The sequence below is a fragment of the Anolis carolinensis genome, chromosome 3 (assembly GCF_035594765.1).
Source record: "Anolis carolinensis isolate JA03-04 chromosome 3, rAnoCar3.1.pri, whole genome shotgun sequence".
Lineage (NCBI taxonomy): Eukaryota > Metazoa > Chordata > Lepidosauria > Squamata > Dactyloidae > Anolis > Anolis carolinensis.
The window spans coordinates 204,846,305-204,871,223 of NC_085843.1; the positions used below are offsets into that span (position 1 = coordinate 204,846,305).

Genomic DNA, 24,919 nt, shown 5'->3' on the forward strand with positions numbered 1-24,919 from the left:
AGGCGAAAAAAACACACACAGATATGTATAGAGGAAGAGAGGAGATCACACATACACACACATATCCCCTCTCCCTTTATATATAGAGAGAGGGGAAAAGAGCACAAATACACATAGATTCCTCCCCCCTTTCTATATACAGGGTGTTTGAAAAAGAACTCCCTATTCACCATTTAAATTAAATGGTGAATAGGGAGTTCTTTTTCAAGCACATTGTAAAGAACACACACACACACATATTTCTCCTCTCCCAGAGAGGAGAAGAATACAAACACACACATGGTTCCCCCCTGCCTTTATATGTATAGAGAGAGGGGAGAACACAAGCACAGTCCTAGATCCTCTCCCTTTATCTATGTATTTAGAGGAGAACACAGAGAGAGAGAGAGAGAGAGAGAGAGAGAGAGAGATCCACCCTCCCGTTATACAGAGAGCTATTAGCTCGGCAGAGCGAGGGGGCAGGACCCAGGCACAGTCCGGCCAGCCTTGCCTCCTGTTGCAGGGAGGGGGCCAACTTTCCGCCCCTCCCAGCGCTTCGCCGCCCATGCCCTGCCGCAGCGGGAAGGAGGAGGAGGAGGAGGAGGCGGCGAAGGCGTGCTGGAGGTGGCGGACGGCGAGCCCCTTCTCCGGCGGCGGCAGCAGGAGCAGGAGCAGCGGCCCGCCTAGCATGCCATGAGCGCTCCAGCCTTCCCAGCCTCCTCCTCCTCCTCCTCCTGCTGCTGTCTGCTCCACAGGCGCGCTTGCTCTCGCCGCTGTTCTCGCCATGCCGGGGCTGCGCTGTTGCTGCCTGTGCTTCGTGGTGGCGGCAGCGGCCGCCGTGGTGGGTCTGTCGGGAGCCAACCGCAACTGCCCGGAGCTGGCCGTGGACAGCTGCCTCTGCACCGCCGAGCGCACCGCCAAGGGGCCCGGCCGGCCCAGCCTCCGCGTCAAAGTTGTCTGCAGCGGAGGCGAGTTGGTGGAAACTTTGCCGCCCGCTTTGCTGCCCAACCGCACCGTCTCCCTGTGAGTACAAGAAGGAAGGAGGGAGGGAAAAAGGGGGTGAGAGATGCCTAGAGGGGATTTGGATTTCGACTCCCACCATTCCTAATTGGAACATGGCCATACAGCCCGGAAAACATACAACAACTCCTCCGACTTGGTCCACTGTGGAAAGAAGGCGCCTTTGACTCCATGGCTTTTAGCCTTCTCTGCCACTCTCTGTAGCATGGAGCCATGGTCAGTTCAAGTGGTGTCAAAGATGCATTGTCAAAGGCTTGGATCTTTCTAGCTGAGACATTACAAAGACTCCTAACAGAGAGACTGGCCATCCTCTTGAAAGACTCATATAATCCAGTTCAAAGCAGATAACCTGGGATCAGATCCTGAGATATAAGGACAGTGTAGAAGGAACCAAAGTTTGGGTTGCTGTGCGTTTCCGGGCTGTATGGCCATGCTCCAGAAGCATTCTCTCCTGACGTTTCGCCCACCTCTATAGCAGGCATCCTCGCAGGTTGTAAGGTCTGTTGGAAACTAGGCAAGTGGGATTTATATATACAGTAGAGTCGCACTTATCCAACATAAACGGGCCGGCAGAACGTTGGATAAGCGAATATGTTGGATAATAAGGAGGGATTAAGGAAAAGCCTATTAGACATCAATTTATTTATTTATTTATTTATTTACAGCATTTATATTCCGCCCTTCTCACCCCGAAGGGGACTCAGGGCGGATCACATTCTACATATAGGCAAACATTCAGTGCCTTTTAACATAGAACAAAGACAAGACAAACATAGTCTCCGAGCGGGCCTCGAACTCATGACCTCCTGGTCAGAGTGATTCATTGCAGCTGGGTGCAGCTGGCTTGCTCTCCAGCATAGGTTATGATTTTACAAATTAAGCACCAAAACATCATGTTATACAACCAATTTGACAGAAAAAGTAGTTCAATATGCAGTAATGCTATGTAGTAATTGCTGTATTTACGAATTTAGCACCAAAATATCACGATGTATTGAAAACATTGACTACAAAAATGCGTTGGATAATCCAGAACGTTGGATAAGCGAGGGTTGGATAAGTGAGACTCTACTGTATATCTGTGGAAGGTCCAGGTTGAGAGAAAGAACTCATGTCTGTTGGAGGCAAGTGTGAATGTTGCAATTGGCCAGCTTGATTAGCATTAGCTTCAAAGCCTGATTCTTTCCTACCTGGTGGAAATAATTTGTCGGGAGGTGTTAACTGGCCCTGAATGTTTCTTGTCTGGAATTCCCCTGTCTTCTGAGTGTTGTTCTTTATTTACTCAAAGCCAGTTAACACCTCCCAACAAAGGATTTCCTCAAGGCAGGCTTTGAAGCTGCCAGGCTATTCAGTGCAAATCAAGCTTGCCAATTGCAACATTGCCTCAAACAGACAAGAGTTCTTTTCCCCACCCAAACAGTCCACAGATATATAAACTCCCACTTACCTAGTTTCCAACAGACCTCACAACCTCTGAGGATGTCTGCCATAGATGTGGGCGAAACGTCAGGAGAGAATGCTTCTGGAACATGGCCATACAGTCCTGAAAACTCACAGCAACTCAAAGATGCATTCATTCTATAATATACATGCACCCAAAGCACTCTCTGCTCTGACACAGCAATAAGGGGTTCTCATTCTTGACATTGCTTCAGTCAAGGGTTTGGATTGTTATTTTTTTGTTGTTGAGACCCCTTCCACACAGCTGAATAAAATCCCACATTATCTGCTTTCAACTGGAATATATCGCAGTGTGGAGTCAGATAAACTGGTTCGAAGCAGATATTGTGGGATTTCCTGCCTTGATATTCTGGGTTATATGGCTGTGTGGAAGGGCCCTGAGTGGCATCCTTGACGGTTTTTTTCCCTTTTGTATACTTGACTTTAACATTCTCCTGGGGAATGCAGTACCAACAAGTCTTTGCTGAAGGCGCACTGCTTTTTCTCAAGCTGTGTGAATTCCTTCAGGAGGAAGTGTGGTGTGGCTGGTGGTGCTGAAAGGAAATCCAGCTGGCTTGCAGACAGGCACCCAAGCCTGGCAGGCCTAGGATCTGAGCTGCCAGGAGGTGCCTAGAAACTTCACCACAATACCTGTTGAGGGCAATCCCCTCCACAAATTGGATTTATATTGAATTGAAATGACCCGACCCCCCCCCCCCCCCAAATCTGGTTGTGGCGATAACAACAACAGCAACAACAACCATGTCAAACTACACAGAGAAGACATTGAAATCCACAAGCATGTGGACAATTTCAACAGAAAGGAGGAAACCATGATAATGAACAAAATCTGGCGACCAGTATTTTTTTAAAAAAAACCCTCTAAAATAAGGATAGTAAATAAAGAGCAACACTCAAAAAGCAGGGGAATTCCAGACAGCAAACAATGAGGGTCACCTGGCACCTCCCTGGCTGCTTCCTTCCCCAGGCAGGAAGCAGCCAGGCTTTTAAGCTGCAAGGCCATTCAAGTCTAATCAAGTTGGCTAATTGCAACATTCACACTTTCCTTAAACAGACAAGAGTTCTTTCCCCCACCCTGGACTTTCCACAGACATGTAAACCCCACTTGCATAGTTTTACAACACACCTCACAACCTCTGAGGATGCCTGCCAGAGACGTGGGCGAAACATCAGGAGAGAATATTTCTGGAGCATGGACATACAGCCTGGAAAACTCACAGCAACCCAATAATAATTTTATTTCTTACCCTCCTCTTCTCGAGGTGGGTCATAGCATAGAGATGGAAGCAAAAAAGGACAGGAGCATTGCTGGAAAAAAAACCCCTCAGGTTCCATCTTTCCAAAGAGCCATTCTAAGTCTCACATCTAGGGCTGCATCCACACTATCATATAACAAAGTTTGAATCTGCCATTATATGATCTGTGCAAATTCATAAAATGCAGTTTACCTGCATTGAACTGACAATATAATGACGTTTTAGGGATCATTATATGGTGGTGTAAGTGGAGCTATTGATTTTTTTCCCCCTGCATGACAGATAAACTTTGGTTCAATGTGTTGTCGAAGGCTTTCATGGCTGGAATCAGAAGGATGCTGTGAGTTTCCCAGCCTGTATGGCTATGTTCCAGAAGCATCCTTCCCTGATGTTTCACCCACATCTATGGCAGGCATCCTCACAGGTTGTGAGGTCTGTTGGAAACAAGGCAAGTGGGATTTATATATCTGTGGAAGGTCCAGGGTGGGAGAAAGAACTCTTGCCTGTTGGAGGCAAGTGTGAATGTTGCAATTAATCACCTTGCTAATCAATGTTAATTAAGGTGATTAATTGCAACATTCACACTTGCCTCCAACAGACAAGAGTTCGTTCTCCCTTCCACAGATATATAAAACCCACTTGCCTAGTTTCCAACAGACCTCACAGCCTTTGAGGATGCCTGCCATCGATTTGGGCAAAATGTCAGGAGAGAATGCTTCTGGAACATGGCCATACAGTCCAGAAAACTCACAGCATCCCAAACTTTGGTTCCTTCTACACTGTCCTTATATCTCAGGATCTGATCCCAGGTTATCTGCTTTGAACTGGATTATATGAGTCTTTCAAGAGGATGGCCAGTCTCTCTGTTATGAGACTTTGTAATGTCTCAGCAAGAAAAGAAATAATAATTTATTTATTTATTTATTTACAACATTTCTACCCCGCCTTTCTCACCTGAGGGGACTCAAGGCGGCTTACAAAACTGACAAAATTCAATGCCGATAATACAGACCACAGTAATAAGATAAAACATAAACATTTAAACACCTAAATATAATCAAATAAAACAGTATACAACATTTAAAACATAATATTGCTTAAGTCCATTCGTCCAATAACTTTGTGCGTATTAAACGACATAAAGGCCCCTTCTACACTGCCCTATGTCCCAGAACCTGATCCCAGATTATCTTCTTATCCCAGATTATCTGTCAGTAGAGACTCATATAATCCAGTTCAAAGCAGATAACCTGAGATCAGATCCTGGGATATAAGGGCAGTGTAGAAGGAACCAAAGTTTGAGTTTTCTGGGCTGTATGGCCATGTTCCAGAAACCTGCCTTTAAAAGGCTTTGTGACTTTGGCCTTCCTTCAAAAGAAGTTTAAAAGTTTGACCCATCAAAGAGATTCTCTGGGTATATTCTTGTGGGGGAAGAAAGAAAAGAATAATGCACTTTCCTTTCATAAGTATCAATACTTATGTATCAATACTTATGAAAGGAAAGCACATTATTCTTTTCCTCATCAATACTTATGAAAGCTCACTTTGGACTATTGAATTTGTGGGCTCCGGTTCTCCTTTTTTTCCTACATTCTTCTCTAGAAGAAGTCTGTTTTTTTCCATCCCTGCCTGGAAAGTCTTGGTAGCATTTTGTTTGCTTTTGGGGAAGCAATCTGTATGGAGAGTAAATTGCACACTGCCTTGCCCAGTGGTTTTGCAAATAACACTTCCACAATGCAGATTATATCAACTGAGGCATCTTTAAATCTCACAGAGGGTAATTTCGGACCCTAAAGACAACAGACAAAAATGAACGGCATAATAAGGCTTGTTTACGGAAATTGATGGCCTTCTCTTCACTGGATTTGTGAAATGAGATATATCATCCATATTTTTAGATGCACATTGTAACTCTTTAGAACTTGCCACAAGCTTCCATTTTTTGTCTGACCCAGCATCATCTTTGGTATGTCAAAAATACATTTTGAGGTACAGTTGCCTGTTGCATGAACTAAAATATATAGCAGAGTCTATATTCCTAACCATATTTACCACGAAGGCCTTAACTGAAATCACTAGGATTTAAGTTCTAAGCAAATGTGATGAAAAATTAGCAGGTTGATCCACTCCACAGATCAATGGAAGTAATAGCATTTAAATCCTGTTCTTACAGTCTTATCCACAGCTCAGTTAAGACATAGAGTAGTGAAGTCCTGTGGATGTAAATCCTACTCTTAGAGTATTATCTTCAGCTCAGTTAAGACAAAGTGTTAGAATTTAGGCTAACACAACGCTCTAAACTCAGTCGAATGCTTCTAGTACAGCCCTATTGTATGTTTGCTCACTGAGTTTAGTGGAAGTTAATCCCAAATGAATGAGTTTGAGATTGCAGCCTTGACATACTTTTTTTTGGCTCAACTAGACTGTTGACTGAACTGTAAGAATAGGTTAATGTAATCGACTTAAATTAGACCCAAGAGTTACCAGTTGTATGTGTTTACTCCCTAAATCCCACCTTCATCTAAGTAATTCTGTAGTGCTGAATTTATTTGTTGACAGTTCATGCTGTGAAAATCTCCAGGCATTGCTGAACTTTTCTCTTACAGTCAACACTTTTTTTTAAGAGAAGCAGCTGTAAAAGATAGTAATTTACAACATGTGTGGACCCTGTGCTTGGAAATGTACAGATGTATTCTGTTGCTTCTCTTTTTTGGAAAGCGGTTGAATTGCTATTCTTATTATCCATTTGGGAACACCGTCCTCATTAAGATACAGATGTGTTAACGGCAGCCTATTCTCAAAAGTATTCCAGATAACATTGTAAAATATTCCAGATAACATTGAAAATATTCCAGGCAACATTGCAACATGGTAAAAAAAAGTTTTAACATGCTCTTTCTGTGGTTGTGTTATCTTAAAAATGCAGCTTTCTAACTTCATGTGAGTTTCTAACTTCATCTACAACTGACTTGTATTGCGGTTCTAAACACACTTAAACAAATCTCATTGAACTCAGATTTACTTTTGAGTAAATATGCCAGTGGTTCTCAATCCATGGATCCCCCAGTGTTTTGGACTGAAACTCCCAGAAATCTCAGCCAGTTTACCAGCTGTTAGGATTTTTGGGAGTTGAAGGCCAAAACATCTGGGGGCCCACAAGTTGAGAACCACTGAAATAAGCCATATTAGGGAATGGTGACGCAATGAGCCAGCTGGACTGCTGACCTGAAGGGTGGGTTATTAACCTGAAGGTTGCCAGTTTGAATCCGTGAAACAGGCTGAGCTGCCATCTGTTAGCTCTAGCTTGCGGGAACACGAGAGAAGCCTCCCAGCAGGATAGTTACACATCCGAGTGGCCCCTGGGCAACTCTCTCACACCAGAAGCAACTTGCAGTATGTTCTCAAGTCACTTCTGACATGATTAAAAAAAATATAGGTAAGATTTCATCCCCAACAGTTAATGCATTTCTCCAATTTCTAGATGAAAATAATTTGTAGAAAATACTTCCATTGGTTTATTTTAAAAATATGGAGTCATTTGACACACTTCTTCCAGCCCAACCCTAATTCATTTTTGGCTTGAAAGTAAGCCCCATTGCTTTCATTTGAGCTTGCTTCCAAATAAATGTGCTTAAGAATGTAGCTCCAGGCATATTTAGCTTATAAAAATATATACCATTATGCTTTGCAGGGATACACTGATAAATTTATACTGTTCCCCATAGGGCTGTTAAATTGGGAAGCAAGTGGACTGATAGAAAAATAATACTAGAGAGAAATAAATTGAACTCCAGCTAAGATGAAAATGAAGCATTTCCTGACAATCCTACCTCTGGTACTACTAAAAACAAATTCCAAATTTAAAAAATATTATTAATTTCTTTTTAAAAGATACAAATGCTGACTTTACATGTTCGTGTTTAGTAGTCCCTTTGACTCTTTTAAATCACGTGATGCCTTTAAAATAAGTTGAAAAACCTTAATATTGAGAGATGGTTTGGGGTGCAGAGGAAAATGTGTTAAAACAATAATCTAAACAAAAAAAGAAGAAATGCCTTTTTCAGTAGTTGAACATAAAGCTGACAGTTTGATTGAAAGTGTCAAATGCCCTGCAGAGAAAGTGTTTATGATGAATGAAATTAAAGTTATGTGACATTGGCCAGCTGCAGAAATTGGTGAAAAAACCCACAAGCACTAGTCTTCATAGATATGTTTTTCTAGCTGCATGGAAGAGCATGTCAATGCAGGGGCTGCCTGGTTCCATTCATTTTTATTGGCCCAGAGAGAAAGAGCTATAGCATACAGAACGTAACTTCTCATATTGTTTTAACAAACTGAGAACAGAGGGGCGCATAAAGGAAATGTGTGCTACAGATGCAATAACAGCTTTTAAAATAATAAAAAGAGTCAATTTTATCCAGCGATAAAAATCTTCAGTAGAATTTTAATAGATAGATTTCTTTTCCCGGTTGAGATTTCTACAGAAAGCTAATGGTGAAATCCTAAAAGTGGTTGCATCAGCAAATTAGAGTTCCCAGATGGCTGCTGTGGCAATTTTACCATCAGAATCGCATTGCTGATAGGACAAAGATATTGCTTTCATGTTGTGAGCAAATGATTAAAAAGAGCTGGAAGACCCCCTTTATGTTTATCAGAGAGAAATTTGCGAGGGAAAACAAATGTTAGCTTTGATGTACAGGGCTCAAAATTGTGTTGGACACTATTGGTAACATATAGGCACACATGTAACTGAAACAAGGCACAAAGTATCATGGCACTTTTGTTTTATTTGGCACAAGACTAGTTTTATTTGGCTGAAGTTTTCATGCACACTGGCCTATTATTATAGAGTGAATTGGCACCACAAACTGTGTCTAATGAAGTGGGATGCTGTCCACAAAGAGTGGTGCCACACAAACCATGTTAGTCTTTAAAATGCTTGTTGTTAGGCTTGTGCAGTCTGGGTAAACTGTCATCCATTTTGGTGTCCCAGGTTTTGGTAGGTCCCTGATCCATTTTTTTCGGGAGCCTCACAAATTTGGGAGGGCATACATCTGTTTTTGCTCTGGGGAGCCGAAAGATTTGTTTTCTATCCGGCCCATTATGGGGAGGGGACTTCCCAGGCTCCCCTTCCCATCATTTTAGGCATTTAAGCTGTTTCCTATTCTAGAGGAGGAGAGGAGAGGCGCTGTAGGCAGGCAGGTGCATGCACTTTCTCTCCCAGGCCTACATGCCCCGCACACACCCTTTCAAAGGCATTTAAAGAAGGAAAGTTCTTAAAGCTGTTTTCTACACTAGAGGAGAGGTGCCTCAGGCACGCAGACACGTTTTCTCTCCCAGGTGTCACATACTCTTTCCAAGGCATTTTAAGGAGGCTTCCCACTTCCAGGTAAGGAAGAGTGAAGTCCTCCTGGAGCTACCCTCCTTGGGCAACCTTTAAAAAACCCTCTTTTTTCTTGGCATGCTTCAATCTTCTTTCTGCTTTGGTTTTAATACTTCCAAAAAGCTGTTTCTACTTTCTAGTAGAGAAGAGGTAACTAGATGGTAGTAGTTTTCAGGGAATGAGGGTTTTCTTTTTGTTTTCCTGGGATTAATAAAAAACATTAAACTGTGATGCCGAATAGGGAAGGAGCAGTTGAGATTGACTCCCGCTTGCTTTAATTGTGGGCAGGTTTTTTGTACTGGGAGGGCCTTTACTGTTACGTGCTCCCGAAGGTACCGAAGGAAAACAAATCCGTGCACAACTCTACTTGTTTGTTTGTTTGTTGTTTGCTAGCTTTTCCTCCAGTAATTTCTGCATAACTGTTATACAGATTTCACTGTCATAACTTGCATTGCAAAGAAGGGAACCTTTAGTTCAATTTTAGCTTAAACTGAATCAAATACACATAGTAGGATTAAGGCTAACTGCAGTTGGATCCTTTGCAAATGGAGGCCATTATCTGACGCTGGAGTGTCATGAGAGTGCTTCCCAGCCTTGATTTGTATTAACAGGTTTTAGAAACTATACATCTTAGGACAGTCTGGGCTTTGAATGTGAGACCCATATAAATTTTAAAAAGTGCACTGGCAGTTAAACCCAACTGAGACGATTAAGCAGCTGCTCTGCTTTACTGGTGTTTAAAAAGGGACTTTGTTTAAAATTTTCTCTATGCATGACATTCTGACTAATAACTCATGTTCTTAGAAATGCGAATTGAATTTTAGCTGCTTGGTTTTTAGAAGGATTTTGACTTTTTAAAAAGAGTGCTTTTTGAAGGGAGTATTTTTTTAGAAATGTTAGATCACGGCTCCATATATGGTTATTATTAAGTGCTTTTACTCCATATATTTCTTATTGAAGGCACATACTTTGCTCTGTTCCTTTGCTGAGTATGTGCCTTCAATAAAAGGGTAAAAGCATTATTTTTTAATTACATCTTTATCTAATACCAATGATACAAATAACTTCTGCAATGCAAACATTTCAATATCTGTTTTCTCTTGGAGTTCATTAGTGTTTAAGAACCTTACCTGAGATGTTTGTGCCATGAGTCGATTTCAGCAGAAAATATACTCTGTATTACAGCAAGTACCTTTAAGGAATAGGATTCTTTTCTTAGTTAAACCTCCTAGAAGAATACATAGGAAATATTTATGTATCATTGTATGAATACCTTGGAGAGTTTTGAGTACATAAAAGTACTTAATCACAATTTTGTGTTTTGCATTATTAGAAGATGTAGTTGGAAAGGACTGCAGTTTAATTGTTGATATTTAGTGCAGTTAAATACTGTATACTGTATATCTCAAGATGGCACTTTTATATAAAGCTGGTACACATGATAATAAAAAAAAATCTTTCAAGGTCTTGCATGTGTGTAAAGTAGGAAACCTGTATAACTAGAGTGGTATAGTGGTCTCAATGCTGGAGACCAGGGTTCAAATCTTCCTTTGGCCATGGAAACCCACTTGTTGACCTTGAGCAAGTCACATCATCTCAGCTTTAGAAGAAGGCAATGGCAAACCCCCTTTGATCAAATCTTAACAAGAAAACCTTACAATATGGTTGTCTTGAAGGCATACAGTAACAACAGGAAACCTACTGATCTTTACTCAGATATCATCTCCAGTCTACTAACACTATTTAATCTTCTACACACCTTACCTGTCTCCTGAGTCACTGGTTATGTTAGTCCAACTCTGGTTTTTGTGTTTTTTAAATGACCTAATGGAGTGGAGGTTCAGTTCATAATGATGCTATGAAAATTAGGTCAAAGACAAAGAATAGACTGTTTACATTTAAATATACTAGATGTTATGCATTCTCTTTGAACAGATATTGAATTATTTTGCATGCCTTTTTAATTCAGAAAAGTCCATGTCTTGATCCTGTTAAGCTGATACAGCATTTATATCCACTGACTGTTCACTTTGACTTTTTGCCTTTCTGAGGAGTTCAGAGAGTGAACTTTACCCATTTCAGAGGCATATGTCCACTCTGACAATGTGGCTGAATATTTATGATCCAGTACTTAACTGAGAGTTTCCTGCAAACATTCCTGTCTGTGCATATATGCCTTAGAGATGTATGAATATAAAAATGCCCCATTTTTAGGATATGAAAACTGCCCATTGTTAGGATAACATTGATATACTAGTATTACTTTTGCTAAACTCTTTACAAGACTACCATAATACGTGCCTATATTGCAGTATTAATTGTAATAAGTTCTGACCGGACCCGAATTTCTTTCTTTCTTTCTTTCTTTTAAAAAAATTAATTAATTAAAATTTTATTGTGTAAAGGTGGTATAAAGAATGCAAAAGAAAATAAAAGAAATACATCAGATATACATACAGTGTTCCCTCACTTATCGTTGGGGTTAGGTTCCAGGACCACCCGCAATAAGTGAAAATCCGCGAAGTGGGGGAACTATATTTATTTTAATATTTATACATTATTTTAGTAGTTATACAGTATTTTAAGTCTTTATCAACCAATTGTGTGTTGATAAATCACCTCCTTCTCCTCCCGTTGCCACTTGGGCTCCTTTTCTCTCCCTTTGGTTTCTCCTTCCTCCCTTCCTTAGGCTGTAAATTTTTTATGATTTATAATAGTATTTTAGAGTTTGAAAAACCGCGAAACAGTGAATCCATGAAAAGTGAACCACGAAGTAGTGAGGGAACACTGCAATACAAATACATCTGTCGCACGACCAGAATTTCTGTCTGCAGTTGTTTTGTTGATGCTAAGAAGATAACCAATGACATCCTCAGGGATGCTAACCAAGTCTAGAACCTTGTTTAGCCTAGGCATTTCTAACTTTCAGCATCCACAGCACATAATTTAAGTTTTTTTCAGCTACAGTGGTTTCATTTTGACTACCCTTGTGTATTGTTGGCTGTGTTTCACTTTCTTCACCAGTAACATATGGTATATACTTTCATCTTCTGTGCAAAAGGTTTATTGTTAATGTTTCGGAGTGCACGATTAAATAAGTTTTGAAATAGATTTTTCTGCTTTATTGTGATTCTGTTTGTGCTATGAAATGTTGAGTTAATGGCATGTTTTGCTATCTAGGCTGTGAGCAGGTGTTTCTGGATTGTGGCTGGCAGACGAATTTGCTTGAAATGTAGGCCAGTGTCCTTTTTTCTTGTTTATGAGCTTGATATCCATTGTCCATCCAATCAGGATGACTTCAGATTTGTCCATGAGTTTTCATAGCATAAGCCAGAAGTACATGGTTTTGAGGCTTCCCTAGACTGGCTGTTACACTATCAGCAACTTTTTGTGATGGAGACTTGTTCCCTAGACCACTACAAAGTAGATCCACAGAGAACATCTCCAGATAATGGGGAATAGTAAGACTATATTTTGTTGTATATTATTTTGTTATACTTAAGATTTGATAAATGTTGCAAATCAAGGATGTCTTTTGGGAATTATAATAGTTTGGATAAACCTGCATAGATCAGCAATTGGAATGCTTCAATTATTCTTTCAAACAAGGGTTGTTGTGGTATGTATTCCGGGCTGTATGGCCATGTTCCAGAAGTATTCTCTCCTGACGTTTTGCCCACATCTATGGCAGGCATCCTCAGAGGTTGTGAGGCATGGAGCAACTAAGCAAGGAAGGTTAATATATATCTGTGGAAAGTCCAGGGTGTGAGAAGAACTCTTTGTCAGTTGAAAACCAGCGTGAATGTTGCAGTTAATCACTTTAATTAACATTGGAAAGGTTCATCTCCTGTCTGGGGGGCATCCTTTGTTTAGAGTCATTAGCTGTCCCTGGAACTCTTCTGTTATCAGAGAGTTGCTTCTTATTTACTGTTCTGATTTTTGAGTTTTTTTAATACTGGTAGCCAGATTTTGTTGATTTTCATGGTTTCCTCCTTTCTGTTGAAGTTGTCCACATGCTTGTGAATTGTTGTTGGAGTGGTCAAGCATTTCTGTGTTCTCAAATAATATACTGTGTCCAGGTTGGTTCATCAAGTGCTCTGCTATGGCTGATTTCTCTGGTTGAGTTAGTTTGCAGTGCCTTTCAAATGTAGCACCCAAACACGAGTCAAAGAACATGAAAGGCACTGCAGACTAAACCAGAGAAACAAAATCTGGCTACCAGTATTAAAAAACTCAAAAATCAGAACAGTAAATAAGAAGCAACACTCTGATAACAGAAGAGTTCCAGGGACCTCCCCATTTGTGGGGTGCCAGGATTGCCCCACCAATTCACCACAGAGGCTGACAAATTGGCACAGGTGACCTCATCAATATGATGAAGACTATAATTTCAGTAGAACCTGTTTCAAGTTGACTGAGAAAATAAAGTCTCATTGAGCTTAGATTTGCCATATTGCTCTGGCTTGGGTATATTATAGTTATTCCAATAATTCTTAACTAATTTTCCAAGATGTGTTTGGAGTTTGTAATTATAGTTTCAAATGAACATTGTAATCACAATGAACTTTAGTTATTTTTGTTCATGTCTTTGGCTTTCCTTAGGCATTTGGCACAGTTTTGATAAATGTGAAGGTAATTTTCTTGTGATTACATGTGCAGATCTAAAACAATATTGACTTAGTTGTGTTCAAGTATTGGAATATATGTAAATGATTCTGAGAATTAGAATATAAAATAGTTGCATGATTTTGCAGAAATGTATACTTGCATGTATTTCAGAGTGTATTTGGACATGTTTGGGAGGGTGTTTCTCTATTGTTTTCCTCACTGCAGTAGCTTTGTTTTATTGTTTGTATAGGGACATTTAAATTCCATGCATATAAACTATATCCCACTGGTGTTTATCACCATAGAACTTATATATTAACTTGAATGGTAATTCTGCATCTTGCAAGATAGATATTTGCTGCTTTGCTCCGAGAACAATGTAAATATCTTTCCACATCACTTAAATAATTGTACAGTTGTGACCATTATGAAATTTGATTTAAAATATCTTTATATCATTTTGTATTTATTTCTATAAGCTGCATTGCTTCAGTGTGTTAACTGTGGTTTGGACTAAAAGTTGGATTTAGGCATCATTATTTTAACTATGATTAGTTTGAATTGAGGCAACACATCTGAATCTAAAATTAGCCAATAAGGGCCATACCATATCTGTCCCCTGTAGAGATCTGATTTTGGATAAAGATTTTTTTTACAAGTCTAGATCTCTAATTGAATCCAATATTGTTTTACTGACTAAAAAAACTTGCTAGTTTAGGACCAGATTCAACACCGATGTTGATTTAAACTCCACAAAGCTAGGACATTGAAAACTGATACCTTAAGTGTCATGATTGGTAATTAGTGTGCATTTCCCAAACTGATGTACAATGTTACAATTTGCTCACAACTTTCCATATACTCACATTTTGCCACAGTATTGTAGACACAAATTCAGATTGATTAGTTGGAGTGCTTAGGACCAAAAACATATATCCTGTGTTGACTTCTCCTTTATAATAAACTCATTAAAATCTCCATAGAATCTTGCGTGGACATTTCTGGGGGCCCAATAAGTTGTGTTCCTGGTAGTCTGCGGTGTGTGTGTATTGTGTATAAGCATTTCATATGAAATCTATTAGATTGCCCACACGATATAGAATTCTTCTGCAAACTCTAGGTTAACAATGAAATGAAACAAGATAACTTTGCTAACAGCTGCTGCTGTAGGGTTTCATGTGGGTGGAAAAGCTTAATATTTTTAAAGCACTGCTAGGAACTTTACACAATTATATCATACAGATGGAAAAGCCATCCAGTCCAACCTTTTGCCATGGAGAAGACACAGCTAAATCACTTCTGCAAGGTTAAATAATTATCTTATTTGATAAGCCTGAATAACATACATACATCATTCGAACACCACAAATGGTAGAACCATATGATATACCATTATGAAAACCAGAGAAAATACTAAATATGTTAATTTTGACACATATGAAGCAGTTGCACCAGTAAGAATTTGCTGAATCCGTTTGAAATAGCTTAATGCAGGGCTTTCCAAACTGCATGTCACAACACATTAGTGTGATGGCTGCAGTGTGTAGGTGTGTTGGTGAATGTAACAACAAACCTCTGAGTCTATGTGAATTAAGCAATACATCATATGAAATAAAAAGGAGGTATATTATGACCCCATACATTTCATTATTACAATTTATGTATGTTTCCTGTTTGCTAGGAAAATTGAATTACAGTGTCATGAAATGATGCATGTCTAAAAAGTATGTCATCAGCATGAAATGTTTGGAAAGCTCTTGCTTATAACTACTTCAAGATTATAATGGACATTAGGTATTAATTTATAACTCAAGGATTTCACAAAACTTTGAGATCTGCAATGGCAGAACCTTGCCATCCTGCCCCTATTATTTTTGAGGGGTGCAAAAATGCAGAACATTTGTGAGACTTACAGCCCTTACAATTAACAAGGATTAATTTCAGTCATGATGTGCCTACCATCTTCATGTCAGAAACAGAGTGGGCATGTACGTAACATTACCCAACCCTCCCTTTGCTCTCTTTTAGAATCCCCACTTCTTCCCAAAAGCTCCTTTACACTATAAGTCCCAAAGTTATAATCACTTAGGTAATATATCATACCCTTTACTAGGTGGCACAACCGTTAAACCCTTGTGCCAGCTGAATTACTGATCTGAAAGTTGGGTTGGGCTGACCTGAAGGTTGCCGGTTCAAATCTGCAAGATGTTGTGAGCTCTCATCTGTCAGCTCTAGCTTGCGGGGACATGACAGAAGTCTCCGAGCAGCACATTGGGCATCCCCTGAACAACGTCTCTGTAGAAGGCCAATTATGTCACACCAGGAGTAACTTGCAGTATGTTCTCAAGTCACTTCTGAACCCCTTTACTTTTAAATTTGCAAGGTGGGTCTGGCATGAAATGTCCTTTCATATCAACTCTAACCTTCATCTTCAAGAAATAGTTGCTACCTTTAATTGACATTATCTGCCAACTGTGACTCGCCAGATTCACCAGTGACATTTTTCACTGGCAATTGTCTCTGCTCTTTTGAGATTCAAAGGCTGAGCAATGACTGTATTAGGAGATTTTATATTTTATGTGGCTTACTAGAACTTGTGTAAGGAGCTCTTAAATGTAAAGGATTCTTTAGGCAATACCATTTTTAATAGTTAAATGATACCACTCATTCATTCTCTATGTATTCTTCATAGAAGTTATTTGGATTGCAACTTGGAAAAGGCTCATGCTTTATATAATCATCCTTCTTGTTTATTTCTCACTCAGTGGCAGGCAGTGGTTCCTATTGGTGTGATGGTGAAATTGATTTGAGTGTTGTGTAGTTTCTGGGCTGTATGGCGGCATTTTTCCTAACGTTTCGCCTGCATCTGTGGCTGACATTTGAAGATACATATAGCCTGGAAACCACACAACACTCAAGTGATTCCAGCCATGAAAGCCCTTTGACAATAAATTGGTTTGAGCTTCAGTTTGGTAACGAGGAAACCTAAAGTCCCAAACTTACTCCAGATATGTTCAGCAAATTGGATAGCTCCTCAAGAGTTCAGTGCAAAAGCCAAATCAGATTCACAACCCCACAAACATGAGAGCCGTTGACTACCACAGATTTAAATTACTTTTTATGCAAGTTGTAAGAACTCTTGATTTGGACTCAGGGCTATAACCAGGAGGCTTGCTCAAAGAGTATTTCCCTTACATGTAAAATTCTGCATCTTGGAAGTCCCTCGGGACTCAAAACCAGGAGGAAATTAACTGTAGTGGCAGTTTTATTTGTTTAATAGAAAAACTTGCATCTTGTCCTTCTAATGCTTACATAGCACACACAACACAGAGTGGCTAACAGCAATGAAAATCAATAGAAAATGCAATAGAATTTTAAATTGTCATAAAACAGAATAGGCAGATACTGCAAATATGTGCAGTACTCTCCATATCTTGAGAGTGTATTAACATTTATCACTTCCCAGCGTGTTCCTCCTCCAGGGAGAAAGACGTGAGCACATGCCAGTTTATTATAGAAGTCTTTCGGTGTATACTTATCCTCTTAGAACCTCAGTTTTGTCCACCTCTCCACATTCCAGCACCAGTAACAATAATGTGTAATATTCTGACATTGGTATTGGAAATGCACAGCTTTTGCAATCCCCAGTTCTACTGTGCTTATGTCTAAAAGAGCATTGCCACTGTAGAATTAAAGCAGTTTGACACCATTTGAACTGCAATGGCTCAATGCTATGGAATCCTGAAACTTGTAGTTTAGTGAGACACCAGCGTTCATTATCAGTGAAGGTTAAAGACCTTGTAAAACTAAACCACCAAGAATTCCATAGATTTGATCCATGGCAGTTCAAGTAATGTCAAACAGCATTAATACTACAGTAGAGATACATCCCGGGAAACACTTCTTTTAATCATTCTTTTTTACCATTGCCTCATTATAATGAAGGCTTTGGCCCTCTTCTTTCATCCTTCCATCTCTATTTTTTTCCTCCTAATGCACGCTGAACTTATTTTTGATTTCTAATGTCTTGAACACATTCAGAGTGAATTTCACTCTGATTCAGTAATCCTGTTAGTCTTGTGTTGTGTATTTTCAGTAATTGCTCCTTATATTGATGACCACCTTTAGTCTCATCCCAGTACAGCTCTTTAGAGTGATAGTTGGGTTGAAGCTAACAATATGGATTCTTATCTGAGCCACCTCCTTTCTCTGCTGGTCTAGTAAAAATATTTTCTCTTGTGGAACTGTTACATTGCTGGTAGATATTTTTTGTCAGCATGGATGTCCTTTTCTTGAAGTGACCACAGCTGCTTTTATTTTACTCAGTTTTGTCAGCTAAAGACAACAACTGCTTTCTCTATCTGGGATAGGAAATAAAGATGAAGGGTCACTGACCTTTCATCTCCTTTACCAGATATAGCTACTCTCAGTCCAAGATAGGACCACAGGAAATGGAGTGTCTACCAAACATATGTTAAGACAATGTAAAACTAGGATTCCACGCCCCCTCAGGAAATGAGCCAGGAAAGCAAGTTTTTTTATATGCACGTGGAATTGGAAGGACAGTAAAACAGTATTCCCTACCATCTGTGGTGTAGCCAGGTCCATTCTTGTGGTCTATTGGTTTTATCCCCATCTTAATTTGATCAAAATAATGAATAACTTAGGGTGCTTGTGACTGAGAAATCTGGAACAACTTTGCCAAAGCTGCTGTTTCAAAATTTCATGGCTTCTATAAAAACAAATAGCTAAGAATATATATTGCATATGTTTAATGTTGTGAATTGATAAAATGATTGAATAAATATTTCCTTTTGCTTAGTTTTTGTTGTTTCGACAATAACAAATATATTCAGTGCAGACTGCCCTTTAAAAACAATATATGTGGATGGAGCCCTGTCTACCTTCCACGCAATATATTAAGCAAAATTGAGCTAGTGTGGTATATTGTACAGTAGAGTCTCACTTATCCAACATAAACGGGCCGGCAGAATGTTGGATAAGCGAATATGTTGGATAATAAGGAGGGATTAAAGAAAAGCCTATTACACATCAAATTAGGTTAGGATTTTACAAATTAAGCACCAAAACATCATGTTTAACAACAAATTTGACAGAAAAAGTAGTTCAATACTCAGTAATGTTATGTAGTAATTACTGTATTTAAGAATTTAGCACCAAAATATAATGATATATTGAAAACATTGACTACAAAAATGTGTTGGATAATCCAGAATGTTGGATAAGCGAGTGTTGGATAAGTGAGACTCTACTGTAATTTGAATTTTGGACCAGCACTCTGGATATCAGTAATTTCAATTCCTGTCCAGCCAAGGAAACCCAGTGGGTCACCTTGAGCAAGTCACTTTCTGTTAGCCTTGGAGGAAGGCAATGGCAAACTTCCTCTGGACAAATCTTGCCAAGAAAATTTCATGATAGGTGCACATTAGGATTGCCATAAGTTGAAAATAACTGGAGGGTACATAATAATAACAGTCTAGATGCAGCACTTTGGATCTGTTGCAGTTTCAGAACAGTTTCAAAAGGCAGCTACATCTAGTGTAGTTTACAGTAATCCCAACATATTACTTATATTGTTCAAGCTTTCTCTTGGGGCACATTTATACTGACCCTTTATCCTGAAGTGAAGGAAAATCAGCTATTTCATGGTTGTGTGACATGCAGAACAGATTTGGGTTAATGCAGACTAAAGCCACATAACGTGGCCTTGAACCATTTTTTTAAGGTTGTGGATGTTCTGATTTTTTCCCAAGAATCTGGAGCAAACTGCAACTTTGGCTTTGTGTAAGCATTTGGGCCAGTTCTGAGATAGAACTGACTACAACTGTTTAGACATGGAATTGCGCCTCCCCGCTCCCAATTCCCATAGTGGCAGCCACTGGGCACAACATAGCTAGTGTTTGCCACTTCTTACATGAGTAACATCGGTCAAAACTCAAGGGCAATCGGAGAAGTGAAATGGGGGCGTGATTCTTTCTCTTTACCCTCCCTTGTTCTGTGATTCTCTGGTACCCCAGCTGACTTAACTCCAGGTGACAAGTGACAGGCACTAGCTGTGTTGCATCCATTGGCTGTAATTATGATGAGAACAGGAGAGAGAGAGGAAGGCTGAATGTTCAGGGGCTGGTGGTAAGGACTCCCACCTCTGTGCAGGCTTGAGGGCTGGCAGTAAAAACCACCCCAAGGCTGATCCAGGATTTGACACTTTAGATCCACACCGAGATAAATTGTCCATGTAGAACCACCCAGGGTATTCCATGGAACTGGGTTCAAAGGCCAAAAAAGATAGAAGAAAAATATCTGCATGTTTTAGAGCAGTGTTTCCCAAACTATTTGGCTTACTGCCCCCTTTCCAGAAAAATTATTACTCAGCACCCCTTGGAAAGGGGGGCGTGGCTTAGAGGGGTGGGCGTGGCTCCTGCCCAAGAGGTCGGGGCTGAGCCTCTCCCCTAGTCCAAGATGCAGGGTTGGGAGGGGGGAGGTGGAGGTGGATGGGGCCACAAATGGGTGGCCAGGACTGGGATGGGTGGAGTTACGAGCTCTGAGGCAGGGCTGAGCTTCTAACCCTGTCCTGCGATGCCTGCCAGGACACAGGGGTGGGGCCTCTTCCCAAGTGCATGATGGGGCTGAACCTCTATACCCCACCCCCATGTTCTAACAAGCTCCTTAGGGGAGCCCTGTCTTGCGCTCTTGGGAAGAAGCCCCGCCCCCCACCCCAGCCCCACCCTTTAGTCCTAAAAGGCATCTCAGGAGAGGTATAGAGGCTCAGTCCTGTCTCGGGCTCTTGGAGGGAGGCCCCGCCCCCTTCCCTAGCTCCGCCCTCTGTGTCCCAACAAGCGCCTCAGGAGAGGTATAGATTCTCAGCCCTCTCTCGGGCTCTTGGGAAGAAGCCATGCCCCTCCCCTGGCCCCGCCCCTGTGTCCTAATAGGTGCCATCACCGCCCCCTGGATTGCTGCCGAGCCCACCAGGGAGCAGTAGCGCCCACTTTGGGAATCACTGTTTTAGAGTAAATCTCTCATGTCTAGTCTTGATTGCTAGTCTTAGTTGGGGCGGAGTGTGTGTGTGTATGGTGGAATTGGTACAAAAACTGGAAAACTGGAGAGCCTCATAAAACCAGTTTCTGACTCTAGGAGATCCAGAAAAAGTCCAGTCCTAAGGTTCTTCACCTCTAAAGCAAGGGCAAATGTGATGGATCCCTGATATCATGTGACTTCCAGCAAACTCTCTGCCCCCAGAGTGGAAGTGTTGGCAGCAGCTTCTCCCACAACACAAGAGGATTCCCATTTTTGCTGCCTCCAATGGAGCCAGCATGAATCCTCTACAGAAGGGTGATGTGTGATGTGGGTACTGTTGCCGAAACGGAGCTATGCACAGGTGACAGATTTGCCCCGCTGCCCCACTCTTTTCGCATAGATGCCAGGTAAAGTGTCCTGCTTCCCCTGGCCTTTTTAATGAGGTTCTAGAAAATAAATAGATGACTAGCACCTGTTAGACATTTGCCCTTACTTTAGAGGTGAAGAGCCTTAGGACTGGACTTTTTCTGGATCTCCTGATATCAGGGATCCATCACCAATACAGGGTAGACGCATCTTAGGATGTTAAATGTATACTGTCTGATGAGGCCCTAAGTCAGATGTTTTTCTTGGAGCTTTCCCCCCTCAAGCAGAATGTGACTACGGAGAGATGTCGTTAACAAAAGACTGAATGGCTGGTCCAGGCCAGGAGTTGCATTATTGGGAAATATCTAGTGAACATTCAACAGAGGAATATTTTAAAAATAAATCTTTGGGTTGCTTCAAGGTTTTTTTAGTTAAATATCAGCCGTGAAATATTATGGATGAAGCATTACCATGACAAATAATGTATTTATCTGCAGAATTTTAAATTGTGTAGCTAAAGAGAGTAAATTTGGTACTTATGTAGAACATTTGGAACAGTGTCACTGGGGTACACTGGAAACTATTTAAACCACCTGGCTGACAACGTGCAAACCATTATAAAAGTATTCAGAGACAAGCTGTTCTGCCAGATTATAGTAGCAGGAAAGTCTTTTATGGTATTCGGGACTGTATGCAATTAGGGGATCTGCTAGTTATAGGCTGTTTTCTTCTACCCTGCCATATTTATTTAGACTCTTCAAGGGACAGGATAGGGTGTTCCTTAAATAAATATATGGAATTCTCCATTTTTCCTTCTGTTCTCTAAATTTCCACATAGAGCTGACTTCTGTTAACATATCTCCTGAAGTCTGCATAAGAAGCATTTTATGGATTTAGAATTCTCAAAGAGGAAGCAAATTACAGTTAGTAAGAACCCTGATATTTAAAGGAATGTTTTGTAATATTTAGTCAGTAGAACATAATATTCGGCAATATTAGAAAACAGAGAAGAGCTTGATTTCCACATACACATATTGTGCAGTATCCAGTCAACCCTTCACATTCAGAGATTTAATTTTTGCATTTTTTATTATTTGCAGATTTGATTAATACGTTCTCAGAATCTCTGGGTTCTCCAGGATGTTTGCAAGACCTAGAGACCTCTTTTCTAGGAATTTCTATGTCCTCCAGTCAAATTCCAGCAGAAGTTGACTATAGAGGATCTACTGTAGTAATTCCCTGGATGATCTAGAGATGTCTACAGAGGTGTTCTGTCAGATTAAAGAATAGTGTTTCATTTATGGATTTCTCACTTTTGTGTCCCATTGTAGCCCTAATCCCCACAAAAGTACTGTACAATATTTTAAAAATGACACATATGATGAAAGGGTAACCTGATTGTAACATGTGTCACTCCATTATACATATGTATTGTTTTTTGGATAATAACTATGCTCTTGAAGTCAGGAACAAACCTGATATTGGCATTATCAGTTAAAATGATTTGTTTCTCATACAAAGCTGCTCCCACTCCCTACCTCCCACTACACATTGTGGACCGACCAGGCATAGTAAGTATACATAATGAAATGAGGCATGGAGTATGAAGCCTCACGTCTAACACAATTCCTTGACCTTTTATAACACTCATTATTTTAATTTAATTCCTCCTTTACTGTGATTATAACTGCCTTGCTGTCTTCCTAGCTTCCAAGGTGGTTTACAGTTCAAGCATTTTTAAAAAGACACAATTAAATAAAATCTGGCTGAATAACTCCAAAGACTAATAAGCAAGGAGCCCAGCCAAACAGCAGCAGCAGAACAATCAAACAGACCACCAGGAATAGAACAGTGCATATTTAGGTCATCCTACATTTAGAGTGTCTATTTGTGCTTAAGCAGATTAGACTTTACCTATATGTTGACTGAAGATTGCCATAGTGAATTGCTTTTTTATATATAAAAAGAAGAGGTATTTGTTTTGCTTTTTAATAATTAGTGATTAGAAATATTTAGCATAAATGAATAAATACAATTATTTTTTAAAAACAGAAAACAAACGTCACAGCCCAGTCTCTTAACTATAACTTGCAGTTATGTAGACCTGGCACAAACTTTGAGGTTTTTTTGCTCTTTTTCATAAAGGGGAGGCAATCTGTGCCCAATAAGCTTTCAGGAGAAAAGAGTTATGACTTATTGTCAGAACAGAGACACTACAGCACCTTTCTTCTTTATCTTGTTTGAGCTTATGTTAGAGAATTCTGGCAGCAGCCCATTGACACATCTCTTAATTGGTTTCATGTTTGGCAGTTGTCTCTCAGCCATTCACTTGTCTCATGTACTCAGATTCTTATTGGGCTGAGCAGCAGACGTCTTCTGCTGCTCCTACTATCCAGCATCGCAAAGTACTTCTCAGACCAGTCCTATCCATGTCTGCTCAGAGATAGGGGTGGGCAAATGTGTCAGCTTTGCTTTTACCCATGTTTGAATTTTGAGAATTTAAGGGAATTTTAACACAAATGCTGTTGTTGTCATTCTGAGCGATGCCGACCTTGTCACGGGGTTTGATTGGCAAGATTATTCAGAACAAGTTTGCCATTGCCTTCCTCTGAGACTGAGAGCGCATGACTTGCCCAAACTCACCCAGTGGGTTTCATGGCCAAAGAGAATTTGGACCCTAAATTATGTTCAAACTACCACACCAAGTTTCAGCTATTTGTCTGCTTTGTTTCCTGTTCAATTCAGATAGTACAATTTCTGATCAAAAGAAAAAGTAAGTACTGTGGAGTTTAATGTGTATGTGGAGTTTACTCTCAAGTAAATGAGTACAGAGTTTTAACCACAGTCATTTTGTCCAGGTCTCACTTCTAAGGAATTTTGTCTACTCTGGTTTTAGAATGTCCTTTGATAAGTGTGTGTGTGGTGGTGGTGGGAGGAAGGATTAGTTTGTTGCAGAACATAATGAATTGCACCCTATCAAATGGAGGAATTTAATTTTGCCTTTCAAACTACTCAAATGAGGGGGGAACTGAATCTGGGTTGACCTTTTTCTCTTATTTCTGAAACTGAGAGGATGTTTTGCGCTTGTTTGCTTTGGTCTAATGAATGTGCATGATTGATTAATTCTAAAGGGCAACTGGCAGCTAAACTGGAAAAAATGGACAGATTGTGGAATTAAAGAACAGTAAGTACTTTTTATAGTGAGGTAGTAATTGATTCTGCCTTGCAAGCTCTAAAGTGTAAGATGAATAGGAAATGTTCTGTGGACATTATTGCTTACAATATGTAATGCAAATTAACCTTTAAATCTACCTGTTTCACCCCCTCTGGCCAGCCATTCTAATGCTACCATTTCAACTGTTCCAGCACTTGCTCCAGAAGCGTCCTAGATAGGATCAGGAAAAGCAGAACGATGCAGTTCTGTCCTGCTAGTCATTTTTCCTTGCCTAATCTTCTTTTATTCTAAATTTCTGATTTAGTGTTTTGGCAATACTGATGAGAAATGTTTGCTTAGGCAGCTCCTTGAATGTTCCTCAAGGTGCCATCTGCAGATAAAATAAAGGACTATGTAATGTGGAAATGCTGACAAGGATGCCTATCTCAAGAAATCCCTCCTATGGAACAGATTCTTTCAGAAATGTGAAGCTAAGCATTCATGAAAAAATTGCTTTAGAGCAAACTGTTGTCTCAAATGTTATAGCTTGTGTGGACCAAAAGAAATCTCTTCTGTTCTGTCTGTGCTGATTTCACCTTCTCCTTCCAAATGTCTCTCTGGTTGGGAGGGGAGATGAGGCATCAACACCATCCATGC

General features: G+C 40.1%; 1 protein-coding gene across 3 annotated transcripts in view; it reads left to right on the top strand.

Annotated features, from left to right (window-relative positions):
• Window positions 1-471: 471 nt before the first annotated feature.
• adgra1 (adhesion G protein-coupled receptor A1) overlaps window positions 472-24,919 on the top strand; it is a 492,840-nt gene continuing 468,392 nt past the window's right edge. The window contains exon 1 of one of the 3 annotated variants that reach the window (XM_062976121.1): window positions 472-1,002. In XM_062976121.1, the coding sequence (XP_062832191.1) occupies window positions 764-1,002 (239 nt within the window). In that variant the 5' untranslated portion in view covers window positions 472-763. The remainder of the gene's footprint in view (window positions 1,003-24,919) is intronic. The other 2 variants (XM_062976119.1, XM_062976120.1) reach the window with 2 other exon arrangements.